Consider the following 16,178-nt stretch of genomic DNA (forward strand, 5'->3'; position numbering starts at 1 on the left):
AACCCTCCCACCACCCCTGCCCCCAACCCCAGCAAGTCAGCAACCCCCCCCCCCCACTCCCCAATTCTCAAAAGTTCAAGGATACCCTGTTAATATTGTGAAAATTTTGGGGTATTTGGTGAAAAAACCGTAAATTTAATTAACAAAATCTTTGAAGTGCAACAACAATAAGTTAAGAGCACACAATTGGGGACTTCCAACTACATTGCCTCATCGAGTATACTTCAGTTGCAAAATCTTTCATATACCAAATGCTTTTATAGCATGCGTATTGATCTTCATGTTAGCATGAAGCAGCCAGAACTACCTAATTGCTACGAAGTAATAAATGCCACCAAAAATTCAAGGTCAGACACTGAAACTACAAATATCAAAATGTAATACATGTCAAAATGGCATATTTTCCAAAAAAAAAAAACAATCCGTGCCGTTGCTGAATCTTAGTATCACCAACTGGGTAGAACAAGTACCATCCGCGCGTGATTCAAAATGATGGTCTTTGACATGCTGCAAAGAGTTGCCAGCTAATGAAAGCGATCACCAGAGAAGTGAACAGCTGAAAGCCCACAACTTCTGGAAATTTCCATCCCATACCTCGCCGCATGTAGCTGAAACTCAGAATGCAGCAGAAACAAGAGGAAGAATTAGAGAAAGAAAGTTAAGTCGATGACACTACATCAGCAAAGCATTAGCAATCTCAAGGATATGGTTCAATGTAATAACACTCTCCCCCCCCCCCACACACACACAAAAAAAGAACCATATTCTCACTTTTTATCCAGAAATCATCTAACAAGAGTTTGCATCTAGGCGAGCAAGCTTGTTGATACAGCCCAACATAGGCAGTTAGAAAATTTGACCTCCTTCCTATCTGCATGTATCAGAAGTTTTCAAGTCCCTTGTGCTTCTAGGAAATTTATAAGCCGTGAATATGATATCATTGTAAGCAATAGCACTTTCATGGTGTTGCAGACTTTCAGTAATAGTAAATTACACATATGTGCACTTTTGGATCAAAAGTTTTAGTTGGCTGCTGTTGGTTGACGGTTATCGAATATAAATTGTTTTTCACTACATCTTTTCCATAAAAAATCTTACGTTGCAAATTTGGAACGTACAATTGTTTTTTCTATTAATCTCCAATATTTTATGCAAGTATTTCCAACGATATTTGATGGCGTTCTTATTCAAAAATAAGAAGAGATAATGGATCTCGAGAGGCATATTAATCGATAACTAGTGGCATTATTCTTTGTCCAATAATTCTAGGGAATTCTGTATAGGTATAGTAGAAGGTGCTGCAGCAGAACCAATGTCATACAAGGCACTTTCAAGAAATAGTATCAAACAAACCTTGTGATAGATGGCATGGTGGCCACTATCCCAGCACACAAGTATATTATCGGAATCAACGTCTTCGGCTTGTTTTTTCTGAGCCACATCAAAGACCCCAATGCAGCGAGAGATATACATAGAACCTGTGATATAAGAATCATGGATCAGTGAAGAATTCGAGATACATGATGAAGGCTCATTGCATGAGTGATGCCATAAGGTTATATCTTTTGCCTTCAACCATGGAGCCATTATGGGTTGGTGATAATACAACCATGTGCCAATTGGAGGGGTAGTCATGTTGACACCGTAGAATTCTACCTTTTAACCATCTCAACTGATCCACTATCCAGTAAGTAGATTCTCCAAGATGAATAACATGTTACACATTTCTCATTTAGTAAGTTAGCTATATAAATAGAAAAGATCAGTGATAGGAAGCGGTAAGAATATATTTAAGAGTTCATTTTAGTGGTTAGCCTGGGAGGGTGTCAAGTCACTCAACAACTTGACAACTATCTTTACTATTTTTTATGTAAATTCCGTTTCTATCAATCAAAATCATCTTCATCTTCCCCGTGGCGGTACGGGAATTATGGAAAGCTCGAGCTCCCTTTCCCACAAAATTCCCCGTCGGGTCAAGGCCCGCACGATTTGGACAAGTAAAAAGTCTAACCAAGCATATCATATGGCACGAAAAGGATATTTGATTTCGGTAAGACTTGATCAGAATCGTAGTTCAGATTCAAGGAGGGAGGGGTTGAAGAATCTGGGTACTCAGCAATGGGTTAAGACTTTAGCTACGGCTGTTGGGGGCAAGTAACTTTTATATTACTGTCCAAATATCCAGTGCATTACATTACATGACATGGCACTTGAAACTCATTGAATGACTTCTATTTCAGCATTCAGTAGACCAAGAAGCTAGTTATTAACCTAGAGAGTTGCATGTATATGTTTAGAATCTAAAGAAAAAAGAAATAATACCAGATTTGCATTTGCTTCGAGACCTTGCAGAATGTAATCCCATGTAAATTCTAATCCTCTGGCTCCTACCCAGAGAGGCGCTAACCTATGCAGAACAGAATCTGCAAAAGCCCATCCTGCAGATGGAAGAAGCAAACAGGTTACAAGCCAAAAGCAGACATTAGGCTTAGGCGCGTATTTCAAATCTATCCTCAGCCACAAAAGCATGTTAGAAAGACCACTGTTGTGCACTGCTGCATCTGAGCAAGGAAAGTTGCACAACCAAGACAATGAACAGCGTTTTAAGGATCTACCTCATTATTAAGTCCACGAGTATTCACAGCATCAACTAGTCATGAAGTCTTAAGTCTCAGCACAAAAGGTTTCAAAACTATTTGTCATCCAGATTATGGCTACCTCTTTAAACTGGCTATGGCAACCACTTTTAGATTTCAATTAGCAGGATGATCAATTTTTTACCAATAACATATTAAACGTATTTTAACGGATACAACCAACTCTTAAACTGGTTATAGCCAACTTATTATCTTAATTATTGGCAACTAATCCTACAAACAGCAACATATCATCCAGTTAGAAACTTGCAGGAAAAACTTTGGAGATGAAGTGATGAACTCTATCCCAATATAACTCTTTCTTCAAAGACCTCTCTACTGTCTCTCCACATTTCAAGGTCCCAACTCATATTCTCCCAAAAATAACAAAATTTGTTTTATAAGCTAGACTTCTTATAAGAAAATGTTAAAATCCTATAATTGGAATGACAAAATAAGGGTGTCTGTGGTGGACTGGTGGTAGCCTCCAGAGGAGAAAGTAAGTCAGGGAAAGATCCCAAAATGTGGATTCTACTAGCATACAAGCTCAAAGAGGAAAAGACAACAAATTCCAACTTCTAAGATGTTCGCACTCGATAATATAGTCCAATATGCTGAGCGGGAATAGACTGCTTTTCAAGGTAAAGGGTTTATAGTTCAGCTATATGTGTTTTACTAGCTTGGAGGGTTTTCATCTTATATTCTGCTTCATAATCTACTGTAGGCTTATGTAGCAATGCTCTTCACAAATTAAAATGTATAATTTGAGGGTTCATATAACCTCAAGAGCCTACTATTACCATCAACAGCACCACAACTAGGAGATAGTATATATCCAACAGTATTATCATACAAGCGTTCTGTGCAAAGTGTTACTTGCAATAACTTCAGTTCAGATATGCTTAGCTGCGAGGTCAAGAGGGAAATTTCCAAGGACGAAAGTGAATCCTAAATTCCTAATAAGTATGTTATTTTATTTGAAGAAACTTCTCTTCACGATGCAGTCTTAGATCACTTTCAACAGATTAAGTTGAAGATATGCTCATCACTTATACTTCTAGTCTTCAACTTCCTGTTTCGAGGCTTCTCTATCAGACTTTCCCTCTAATGATGTTTGCAGGCGGTTCATGTTTTCACTGACAAGTTAATTTTAATAGGCAAACTGATTAGCCAGTTTTCTCCACCTTAATGCATATTTGTAGTTCATTTTTCTTTTATAAGAAGTTTCCTTGATGTATTTTTTTTCGAAAGAGTTTCCTTGATGTACTTAAGCAGTAAGAAAATTTGTAAACATAATCAAGATATCATAAACAAATGTTCTGCAAGGTGTTCGGGAGCTGTCAACTAAAAACATGGTAAAGGGAAGAGGTCATATAAAATAAGTTAGAGAAGGGCCAATTCAAAAGCAAAAGAAAAATGAGATACTTCTGTTCTCAAATAGTTGCACCAAATTACTTTTTCAGTAATGTCATGATACTTGCACTATATCCATTTTCGGTAAGTTTAATATCACAAAAAGACCAGAGTGCCCCTCCTGATATCATTTCACTACCCTCTCCCATCTTTACTCCCCCTATTTCTCTCTCCTCACACTTCCCAGTGCCCACCCAACGATTATCCGACCACCAGCCCCCCCTTCACCCCCATCATCACAATCTCACTTTCTCTCCCTTTGACGGCAATCTTCTTCCTGCTTTTTCGTGCTTCAAATTTTCTCTCTTCTTCCTCCTCTCGGTAGATCCCACTTAGTGCTCTGAGGTATGCAACCCCCTTCACCCTCTCTCTCCAACCTCATAACAAAAGATCCTAAAATCAAATTGTCTTTTTAACATTCTCTTTCCTCTTTTTTGATAATTCTGCCATTTGGAAATGGTGCAACTATTTTGGAACAGATAAAGTATTTAATAACACTTCAAATTAAAAAGAGAAGTCAAACAATTCTTAGAAACGTTTAAACTAAACATAAATTACAAAAAAGAGTAACAATTGGATTCCAGGATATCATCACTGCAGGCACGAATACAAATCATATACGAGCTCACCTGCCTACACTATTTCTTTTCATTGCACAGAAATAATGTAGGTAGGTGAGCTCATATCTGATTCGTATTTTCCATCAACAAAGTAGGAACACAACAATAATTAATACAATTGAATCGCGGAGCACCATATTATTCTCAAATGGAAGCTTATATATGCCCTTTAGATGCAGAAGCATGTCCGCATATATCCAACTATCAGTAGCGTAGCTATCCTTTGGTGTTAGATAAAAAGGAAGTTATGCTAGTGCTCAACAATGTCATGGAATTAATTTGGACAATTTAGCAGGCAATAAATAATATCATGATTTGGTTTGACAATGTAAAACAGGGGACATTATTACAGCATATGTATGGAACAAAATAGACAAGCTCTTTAGTGCTGCAATTCATTTCTATCTCTTTATCAAAAACCTACAAGAGGCGAACAACTGGGCTGAGAGCAGAAATCATGCATAAAGTTAAATGTAAACTCCGATGTCATTAGTTGTCAAATCAAAGTGCAGCTTGACTATATCTTCTACGAAACATAATATATAGAACCTTCTGATAAACATGAGCAAAATCTTTGTAAACTACAACCTCATCTACCAACAACTATCAGAAGGAAGCATCTAACATGGCAATCTTCAGAAAGCTAAGAGGATATACAAAGGTCATATTAATCACAAACCTAACTTAAATCAATAAAGCACGCAATGGGTTTAGGTATAATATCACTAACCAAGACCAACAGCTTGAAATTTGTGATTTTGGGAGATGTTCCTGTGTGTCAGTTGAGTCAATGCAAAGTATAGACCAGCAACATCTATAAAACCGATCGAAGCCTTTAACAATTCCTGAATTGAATGCAATTTGAAGTAACGTTAGCATATATGGTTTATCTTCCTCAGAGAACCCAGATCAAGAAAGTGACAGAAACAAAAGACAGCAAAAGAACAAAAAAAGATAATATGGATATCTGAGAGAAAATAAAGAGATCCAGAAAGATAAGGGTGTAGAATACAAGAAAAGGTCATCAAGAGTTCAACTTAAACATCAATACCAGTCCCCTGTTTTCGAAACATTACGAAAAAACATTAACACAGGGGGCGAAACAAGCAAAAATACACTGTCATAGCCTGGGATTCTGAGCAAGCACACGAATAATAATAAAGGCACAAACTTTGATGTAAGCAAGTAAAGAAGAAGACACAGGAAAGCAGGGAAGGTTGGAGATTGTATTGATGGAATATTACACAACTGACTGCGACTAATATTACAATATATTGTTGTTCACTTTTTCTGAATGACAATCACCAAATCATTTGTCCTATTTATAGTCCTAGGTCAGTCTTATGTCATTTCTCACCTATTAAGTAACCTGCCCATTTACCGAGTTACCCTTCCCACGCCTTGAGTAAGTAAAGCGCACTGGCTTGGCAGGGTGCATAACAATACCCCTCCCCCCCCCCCCCCCAAACAGCCATCCTGTCCTCAAGATGGAAGCCTGGAAAGCGAGCTATGATCATTGACGAATCCTTCCAACTGAGTAGCACTTCCTCATTACCCCCTGAGGATGTCAGATGGCACAGATGTTGAGCAACTTTTCTCGAGGAGCCACCAAACTCTAGGTTCAGCCGTGAGTTGGGGAGGGACTTCTTGCGACACCATGACAGGCCCTACTCCTGGTTTAAGCTGAGATACGTGAAAGACGGGGTGTACTTTTGGGTGGGAGTCCAAGCTTGTAGGTCACTGCCAATATGCTGCACCACTTTGTAAGGACCATAGAAACGGGAAGCAGATTTTTCAAACAACCTCCTAGCCAAGAAAATTGTCGATATGGTTGAAGTTTGAGGTAAACCAAAGACCCCTTTTAGAGTTGCAGATCACGCCTCTTGGAGTCGACATAGTGCTTCATACGCCGTTGGGTACGAGAGAGTTGCACCCTTAAATCATCTAGGATTGCATCACGTTCCTTGAGATGGGCCTACATTGATTTCAACTTGATTCACCCGGATCAGTGGGGGTGAGACTCGGCCATGCAGGGCCTTGAACAAGGTTAGGAGAGTTGAGGTGTGGGTCGAGGTTTTATACCAAAACTCGGCACGTGGCAGCCACTTGGCCCACTATTTCGGTTGTCCACTCAGGTCTCAAGGGCCTTTTCACAATTTCAGTATACCCATTTCTTTGTGGATGGTAAGCCGTGCTCCATTTGAGAAAAGTGCCATGGAATCCGGAAGGCTCTCTCCAAAAGTAACTCATGAAAACCTTGTCCCGATCCGAGACAATGGAGATCGGTAACCCACGTAGCTTCACAAATTCCTTGACAAAGGCGGTTGCCACCAACACGGCCGTGAAAGGGTGCTCTAATCCCACAAAATGCCCATACTTGGTGAAGCGATCCACCTCTACTAGGATGGTGTCCCAACCACCGGATTTCAGCAACCCTTCGATGAAATCCATCTTGATGTTCTCCCACACCTAAGTTGGTATGGGGAGGGGTTGCAAAAGTTTGGCAACTTTGGGAGGATGCTTTGCTTTGTGGGGACGGCACATGCTTGAACATTGTAAGTAATGGAAATACCCATACAGTAATACTCTTGGGCTACCCATAGGTAAGTCTTCAATTCCTATGAATGGCCCCCAACGCCCAATCATGATAGGCCCTTAGTATCTCCTACATCAATGAACGTGAGGGTGGGAGTACTAACCGACCATTGTACAACAAAGTGTGAGCAGTGAAGCCAACATTCGGTTTTTACCCCTCTAGGCACTCTCAGACCGAGCCTTTAATGAAAGGGTCCTTATAATTTAACTTGAATGCGAGCCCAATCCACCCCCCGTGTGAAACCAACTCTTGTAGCTCCATAGTAGGCGGCGGGTCCCTCCTGGAGAGAGCATCGGCAACCAGATTAAATTCCCGGGGTTTGTATTGTATCACAAAGACCATCAGTTTGGATAACCATCATCGATACTCTGCTTGGACTTCTCATTGCTCTAGCAGATGTTTAAGGCTTGTTGGTCGGTTCTCACCACAAACTGCCCGAAAAAGTAAGGGCACCACCTAATAATGGCCAACACAATCACCATAAGCTCTTTCTCCTAAATGGATTTGAGACCAATGAAACTCCGTCACGGATACGGGTGTCATATCCAAGTAGGGATCGGAGGATCCAACACCCTACTCCAAAAATTTGGCAGATACGGCGACATGGTAAAAAAAGTGTCTTGACCAATATTCTAGACACGTCTATCATTGAAAGTGTCGGAAATAATTTCCTGACACTTTATTTTGATAAAAAAAAATTAAAATTATCTCTTTTTTAGTTGAAGGGTGAAAAGTAGAACATGCACGTAAATCTGAGGGAGTTGTAGAGCATGACAGTATAGGTGTATAGCATATTTATTTATTTTTCTAATAAAGTTGTAGCTTGTTGACTATAGTGCAACCTTCTATTCTCTCTCATGGTTGATTGACTTGTCCAACTTTTTCTTTTTTTAATGAAGGTTATGTAGCTAATTTTATATGGTGAATAACTTCTCACTTTTTGAACCCCTATATATTTTAATATTTTTTAGAAGTGCAAAACTTATTACCTTATTTTGAATCTTTTTTCAACAAAAACTATATGGAGATTATATGTATGAAAATTTTAAGGCATTATTATTTATTAAACGCTTTTTTTTGTTTACTTTTTTTTTTTTTTTGCCGAAGCCAAGTCGTACCCGTTTTTTCGAAAATTTTGATTTTGCCGTTTTTCGTCCCCGTACCCTTATCCGTATCGGTGCTACCTAGCTAATATAAAAGTTCGGCAAGTGAAACCTTACAATCAAATAAACACCCTTACTTTTCTTTTAATTGAGTCAAGATTGTGAGAGATCGAGCCTATATCATGTTCGTCAGATCTAAGTATCCTATAAAGGTAATAGTAAGTGTATATCTGCATTTCTTTATAGATGTATAAACCTCCTATCACTACATACTCTTAACTCATTTGATCTTTCATACAAGACCCATATCTAATGATTAACTTGCAATCAAAAAGGGGATGGATATGCGAATATCACCATTCACATATATGTTAGGAAAACTGAGAATTTTACGAAGCTTGTATGCATCCAAGTAAAACTCTTGTAATGAGCGAAACTACCAGCCTCATTAGTCCGTACTTTCTTTTATCAGACTTCATTTCCATTGTATTAATTTGTGTGCTTCATATTAGGTACACAGTAAAGAGAGGGCACAAGTAGTCATGTAACATCATAAAATGTCTAGCCTCATGGGAGAAGATAGTAGAGCATACCTGATATGGATCAAAGTTCTCACTATCTGATATCTTTAGAAAAGTTGCCAAACAAACAAGCTGCAGATCATAGAAATAATTAATAAACAACAACAAGGTAAAAACAATGGTAATTTAGTAAAGATACTTCTTTCTGCTATATTTACAAACCTTCACCAAAGCTGTAACAAGATAAACAATAGCAGCCTTGATGGATGTCCCAATCGTGTCATACTCAGATCTGCTCAGAACAGTAACGCTAAAAATTAGTACAGAACACTTTAACCTCTTAAAATAGCAGCGACAAGCATATTTTAGCTACTGCATCTCCTAATCACCTCACTTATGTTCTTTTCACCTTATTCTTGTTCAATATATATTTGATAAGCTTTTCTTTTTGCATGACTCGAATTAAAAAAAAAAAAAAAAGTTTTCAATTTCCGTTTCTCAAAATTAACATAATCAGTATAGCTGCTACTAATTATACTTATATTTATTCAAGCTACATCATATGACTTCCTAGATCTTATAACCAAAAACCGGAAACATGTTGTTATACCAATTAGGCACTTACTTATCTAAGGAAAATTAAATTTTGGTACAATGGAAATTGATTTTTCCATACCCCTACTTATATTTGCTAAAATATGTTTGTCAAAGTTAAAACAAACATAACCTTAATACAAAACCTAACAATTAAACTGCCCATTAAAGACCTCATACATCAAACATATATTTGCACTCCCTCTAATTTCTTTTAAATTACTCAATTGTTTTTGTAGCTGTACTAATGCGTGACAGGATGACAGTGATTAAGAAAAAGAGAGGGAGGATGGACGCATGTGCCTTATGTTTTTAAAAGAAAAAAGTTGTAAAAGAGCTTGTGGGCCTCACATCTTTAAATGGAAAACGTAAAGCTAGGTTCATAAAGGATCATCTAAAACAAGAAAATAAACAAATTAAAAGAAACAAATAGAGGGAGCATCACTCAAAGGGTACAAACACTGGATGTAGCGAGCGAAAACAAATATTTATTCACAGATATACAAAATCTTATTCAACCTATACAGTTTTTATTCCAGCTAAGAATAAAGGAAATATGAAGGTAAAAGAGAACAAGTGTTTGTCAACAATATGATTATAGGTATAGACAAAGATGTATGATATGACACATTTTCTACAAACTACATAATATGCCATTATGCATGATAAAGCTCATCACGCTTAAGAAAGTCCCTCATTAGAACCAAAAGGACATACTCATAACATAAATCCAAATATCGAAAAAGTGAGTAACAAGAAACAAATGCAATCCATCTTCTAACAAAAGAAACAAAATTCAACCATAGCACTTGAAGTTGCAAAGACACTTTTGTATGGTCAATGGAGACAAATCACATAGCATTATCTTGTATGACCAACTTTAAGCATAACTGAAGTAAGTAAGGGTGTCACTTCAGCCTGGTTCTTATAACCTTAAAGATTAGGATTATCCAATGAGTAGCACATATAGAGACTTCTTGGCACCAAAGAGAACTTTACCTTTGCTAGACTTTTAATTTAACCACACAAGCAACCTGGCTATTATAAGAGTCCAAATAACCATTATAACCAACACTTGCAACACATTTGCAATCTTATGACAAATTTATTCCACTACTATCTAATTGAGGATTCCATCTCTGCACCTCTCAAGTCCTCTCAAGTCTCCATTTTCATAGGCAGAATCAGCCAACGGCTCAAAGTCCCTTTCTTTGCTGAGTGGCAGTATGGAAGTGTATTGCAATTCTATGGTTACAGGTTTGAAAACTTATATATAGTCTCTAAGCATCCTTGAATTTCTAAATCCTAATACCCTTACGCAGTGATAATAGACACTGTGCCTCCAGCGGCGTCAAACATACTCATCTATTTTTTTGGTCCTACTACGAGGAGCTTCCCATCGCCTTCGGCAAGTGGACTAATCTTCTGCAGGAGTTTGCATGGGTACCTCAAAGGGTAGCATCCCTCCGGCTGGGATTTTTTCCATACCCAAGGCTCGAACCCGAGACCTTAGTTAAGGAGCGAGAGGTCCTTAACCACTCACGCCAACCCCAATTGGTAAAACATACACATCTATAAATGTGCATTGAGACCCCTCCCCCAAATAAACTTTCTATACAGAGTCACATATCACAACAACACACTATGTAGGTGATTTCTGGAGCCATAACCCAACATATTTCTTTGCTCAAAGACTTACAGACGACAAGCTGTGAAATGCAGTATGTTTCAGCATTCAGTCATTGTTCAATAGAAAAACATCTCATTAAGAGCAATGAGAGACCAAGAGTAATCAATCCAAAATCGCGCATACGACCCCATATCAGTTATGCGTATGTAAGCTTTAACGACAGATAATAGAACAAGTGAAAAACAACATAAATCAGATGAGAAACAACGTTAACGGAGCATCAAACAAAGTGAAGGATACGTTGACCAAAATTGAATTAAAAGCGAGATTTTTAACTCTTACTGAACGCTGGAAAAAAAAATTAAAGTGATATAAAAAAAATCAGCAGATCCATAACTCCACTTACAACTAAGCTGATGCAAAATTATGTGCAAAAAAGAAGGAAAAAGAATAAATTTTGAAGATGCAAAATTGCAAATCATCCACCATTAACTGCAATTTCCATAAAAATTAAGACAAAACATATGCGGAACCCTGAATTTTGACACAAACAAGTCAACAAATTCGTCTAAGATCTATGATTGCTAAGCAGATATGAATCAAGTAATTGAGATGGTAAAAGAATAGGAAAGAATCGACTCACAAAGGAGTGGCGGAGTAGTAGACGAAATGAGGACCAAAGGTCAAAATTGCACAATTGAAGAAGTGAAACATCGTCATATTTTTCTCACTCACACAAACACTCCCCCCTCTCTCTCGTAGTCTCGTGTGCTCCTAATATTGGACTTAAAGAGGGCAATGGGGATGAAGTTACATGTGGCAATGTGGTGAATAAGTGTAAAGTTGGTATGTTGTCTTAGGAGATCACCTGATAGTATAGCGTAACCCAAGCCCACAGCATTACCAAATGGGGAAAAAACAAGGTTGTTAAGTTGGCTCATGTTTGGACCCATGGCTGGGCCCAATAAATATCAGAAGACGTTTTCCTCAAAGCATAGGCCCTAGGCACTAAAAGGGTCAATCAGTTTTTCGAAAGTACGGTAGTTTTACCATAAAAAGATGACAGCTTTCCTAGGTATTGGGATGCTCCCCAAAAGGGTTTCTTGTTTGAGGGATTCCCAACACTATAAATACCAATAATCTCATCAATGAACATGTATTGAATTCTCACCTAACAAAACTAGAGCATCTCTCTCTAGACTTGCTTACTTTCTCTCTCTAGCCTGTCACTGACTTGAGCGTCTGAGAGGCTTTTCTGGGAACACCCCCGGGCCAGTTTTTCCTTGTTTTGCAGGGCTGGCAGTGACAAGACTCGGGACTCTATTCTAACTCGGGATTTGACTTTCACCTTAAACACATTACTCTTTTGACTAGTTTCTTAGCCGAAACAGCTCACAATGATAAGGAGCAAACAAAAACATTGCATTACATATGTCAAAAAAAATCATATACCTCCTTTGTCCTATTTTAAATGAAATATTTAGTGAAATGACACTATTTATTGATTAATTTTGACTTCATTGTCATTATATAAAGAAAAACAAAGTCAATTGGGATCTTATTAGATTCGTCTCCATGCATACTATTAAATTATAACTTCTTTATATTTTTTACGTTTGCACAACTAAAGATATTAATGATTAAAGAAGAGTGTTGGGTTGCATGAAAAAGCAAATGTTTCATTTAAAACAGAACGGGAGAAGTATATTTATATGATATCATATCATATCATATCATATCATATCATATAATAACTAATATATAAAGCATAGTACAAAAGTCAGCTCAAGAGATTGCGACATTTGGCATGCTCATTGGACACCATTTGTCGCGCTTATTAAGTGGCATGTCATCTTTTAAAAATATATAGAGTTCTAAATTGATTAAAATACAAATATAGAGTTACGTTCATAATGAAAAACTTAAATATGGTATATTGATTATAACTTTTATTACATAGTTCGTAGAATTATAATTTTTGTATCATTGAAAAGTGTTTAAAAAGTACTTTGAAATGAGATCCATTTATGCTATATTTAAAATTTTATAGGAAAAATTGATTTAATGAGTCCCAACTATAGCCTCCTGATAAAAACAGTCCTAATTTCAATTTAATATTAAGCAGTCCCAACTTCAAACCCCCCCCCCTACCTTGGTGGTATGAGTGGAATGATAACTTACTAAACAAGTAAAAAACGAATTAACTCTTATTTTTCCATTTTATTTTATTTTTTCACCTGCTTCTTCTTCCTCCTCTTCTAGTCTATCTATCTCCTCCCTCCCTCCTTCCACCCCTTCCCTTGACACCCATCCTCTTCCCCCTCCCTGCCACCACATTTCCATGTTCAGCAAATTCATCAATTTTCATGTGATTCTCTGTTCTGAAAATTACCTAGAAAATATGGTATATATCTTTATTCTCCAACTTTCTCTAATCTTCCGCTCATCCCTTAATTCAATTTGTTTTCTTTATTCTCCTCTTCAATCTGGTTTCCATTCAAACGTCATCTCAAATTTGTTCGACAAATTCGTTTATAGATATCTCTCAAGTTTTATTCATTATTGTTTTCGCTCAAATTTCTCATAAATTCAAATTATTTCAACATTTTTTTACGGCAAACACCTAATAGGGAAATTTGGCAATATTTGAAGAAAGAATTGCAGCTTCATCCACCTCCACCTCTTTGAATTTGATATAGAATTAAAGAATTTTGTCTTATTGTTGTATCGGTTGTCTTGTTTCTGCTTCTTGGGTTCATTGGTAGAATATTGGCTGGTTAGTGGTCATATTGAAGATAGCTTGGTGGGTAGTGTGGGATCAGCGCAATTGTTGACGCCATTGATGGATTCTCATGATTTGTGGCTATTAGTTTGGTTTGAAATGGTTTGGACTGAACGTAGCAGAAATTTCTCCAACCCCATTAAGAGGAACCTATGGACCTTCGATAAAAAATCCTTCTTTGTCTTCTTTGACTAGCGCAACGCTACCGGCAGAAAATAATCAAAATGGTGATGAAGAGGAAGGGATATGAAGAGGAGAGATAAAATGAGTGTTGTGCTGTCATGAGAGGAGAAATACAAATTCGAAGTTTTTTTTGTCGCATAACAAGAAAGGAATGTAGAGCAGAGTTGTTGGGGAAATTAGGGTTTTATTAGCTAATTAAGTCACGTGAGGCATGTGACAACTGTTTACCAACATTAGCAGGTTGGTTATCCGCAAGAACCATGTGTGTAAAGGATCCCCAAAAATTAGGACTGAACAATACAAAATTAAAGTTGAGATTGTTTTTTTCAGGAAGTTCATAGTTGAGACTGATTAAAGCAATTTTCCCAACGGGTGGTGTTCGCCGGCTATTGGTAGTGGGCTGGGGGAGGGGTGTTGGCAGTGGGTGGGGGAATGGGAGGAGTGAGAAAATTGGGGAAAGAGAGGGGGAAAACCTAATGGTGTTAGGATTCCGTCCATAGTAAGGGTATCTTGAGCCCAAACACAAACCTTAGGGGTATTTGAGGAATTCCTCAAATGTGAGGGGTAATTTGGGAATTACGCCAAATCTCAGGAGTAACTGAGGAAATTTCCCAAAAATATTTAGTCTAGATTGGTTCAAGAAACACATAAAAATACTATTTTTTTATTCACAAGTTATTATGCAATCAATTTACTTGGAACCTAGTAGGTTGTCTAAATTAATCTGATTAATGTTAGATTAGTTCTGTAGATCTTGTTTAGCAATAATAACATGTGGGTGATAAAAGCAATAACGCAGGACAATCATATAATATGCATAGAATAATCAGGCAAGTATAATAATATAAGAAATAAATAAAAAGGAAGAAAAAGGTTTAAAATATACAGTAGAACGATTCTATATTAATGATCTACATCAGAAAAGAAAAAAGTCAGTACCTTCAATATAAAAATAGAGAATTCATTTAAGGACCCTCAGGATTACACCCTAGCTTGGGTGTACCAGATTCACAACCTTAGGGATGAGAAATCGTGAAGCCTGAAAATCTGCATGTCTTAACGTATGTAGATTGAATATTTTTGTGTTTGAAAGTATGAGTTTTGTAGGGAGGTTTTGTAATTTGTAGAAAGATATTCGTAAAATATTCGTCGAGTTCGAAGTATGTTAATGTGAGAAATTCGTCCTTAATCTGTACGAAAATCAGGCCTATTTCTAAGGAAAACGGAACTGCGCCTCACGTTCCAGCTACGCCTGGCGCAGCTGATGTGTCAAGCGCATGACACGACATACCCAGTTGAAAGCGTACATGTCACACGCGTTTTGAAAAAGATAAGAAAGAAATTCCGCGTCATGCAGAGAATTGCGCTTGACGCATAGCAGTGTGCTAGGCGCACGACACACTGCATGGCACAATGTGACACAGTGAGTGGCATAGTGCCACGTGTCAGGAAAGTTGCGCCTGACGCAGCAAGGTGCACTAGGCGCAAAGCGCACTGGCGCACCAGCTCAACTTTTGACACGCCTTTGCTAGCTTTTTTGAAAACGCATTTTAAAAGATTTTCTTTTATCCTTTAATTCCAGAATCTGATTTTACGAGATAAAATCTGATTTTAACTTATAAAAAATATCTTTTAAAAATATTTATATATTAAAATAAATCAATTAATTATCAATTAATTGGGCTTTCAAAGAATTGGGCTCAAATACAATTAAATATCATGAATAATTAATTGGGCTTTAAAATATAACTTTAACACTTTTCGAAATGATTTTGAATGGCTTTTTAGACTGTTATGCCCTTGGGTTGGACCAATTAAGACCACCATATGTTTCATCATCAAATCCTTAAAATGGGGAGACACGATTATGTGTCTACAGAATCCCTCACTTTGACTGAGGTTCAGGAAATCGAAAGTCAAAGTATATGGTGTCCGGACAAAGAACGATTATGAACGCTCTGTGGTTTAGAATTGATCTATATACGTCGGTCTCTACAAAATAAAGTTAGTATGCTGGACAATAAGTAAGAGCAATTTGATTACCTGCAAAAGAAGATGTTAGTATATAGGTGCAAATAACTCAGATAAGCACATAATGAT

The 16,178-nt window shown here is 37.4% G+C and overlaps 1 protein-coding gene across 1 annotated transcript; it reads right to left on the minus strand.

Moving 5' to 3' along the window:
* Positions 1 to 172: 172 nt before the first annotated feature.
* On the minus strand, positions 173 to 11,931 carry LOC104898607 (uncharacterized). The gene is made up of 7 exons (XM_010685704.4): positions 11,757 to 11,931; positions 9,112 to 9,181; positions 8,962 to 9,021; positions 5,400 to 5,514; positions 2,323 to 2,438; positions 1,354 to 1,478; positions 173 to 608 (listed from the first exon to the last, which is right to left on the minus strand). The coding sequence occupies exons 1-7, from the start codon at positions 11,831 to 11,833 to the stop codon at positions 485 to 487; spliced, it is 687 nt and encodes a 228-aa protein (XP_010684006.1). The 5' UTR covers positions 11,834 to 11,931; the 3' UTR covers positions 173 to 484.
* Between the last annotated feature and the right edge of the window lie 4,247 nt (positions 11,932 to 16,178).

Source organism: Beta vulgaris, chromosome 1, assembly GCF_026745355.1.
Source record: "Beta vulgaris subsp. vulgaris cultivar EL10 chromosome 1, EL10.2, whole genome shotgun sequence".
Lineage (NCBI taxonomy): Eukaryota > Viridiplantae > Streptophyta > Magnoliopsida > Caryophyllales > Amaranthaceae > Beta > Beta vulgaris.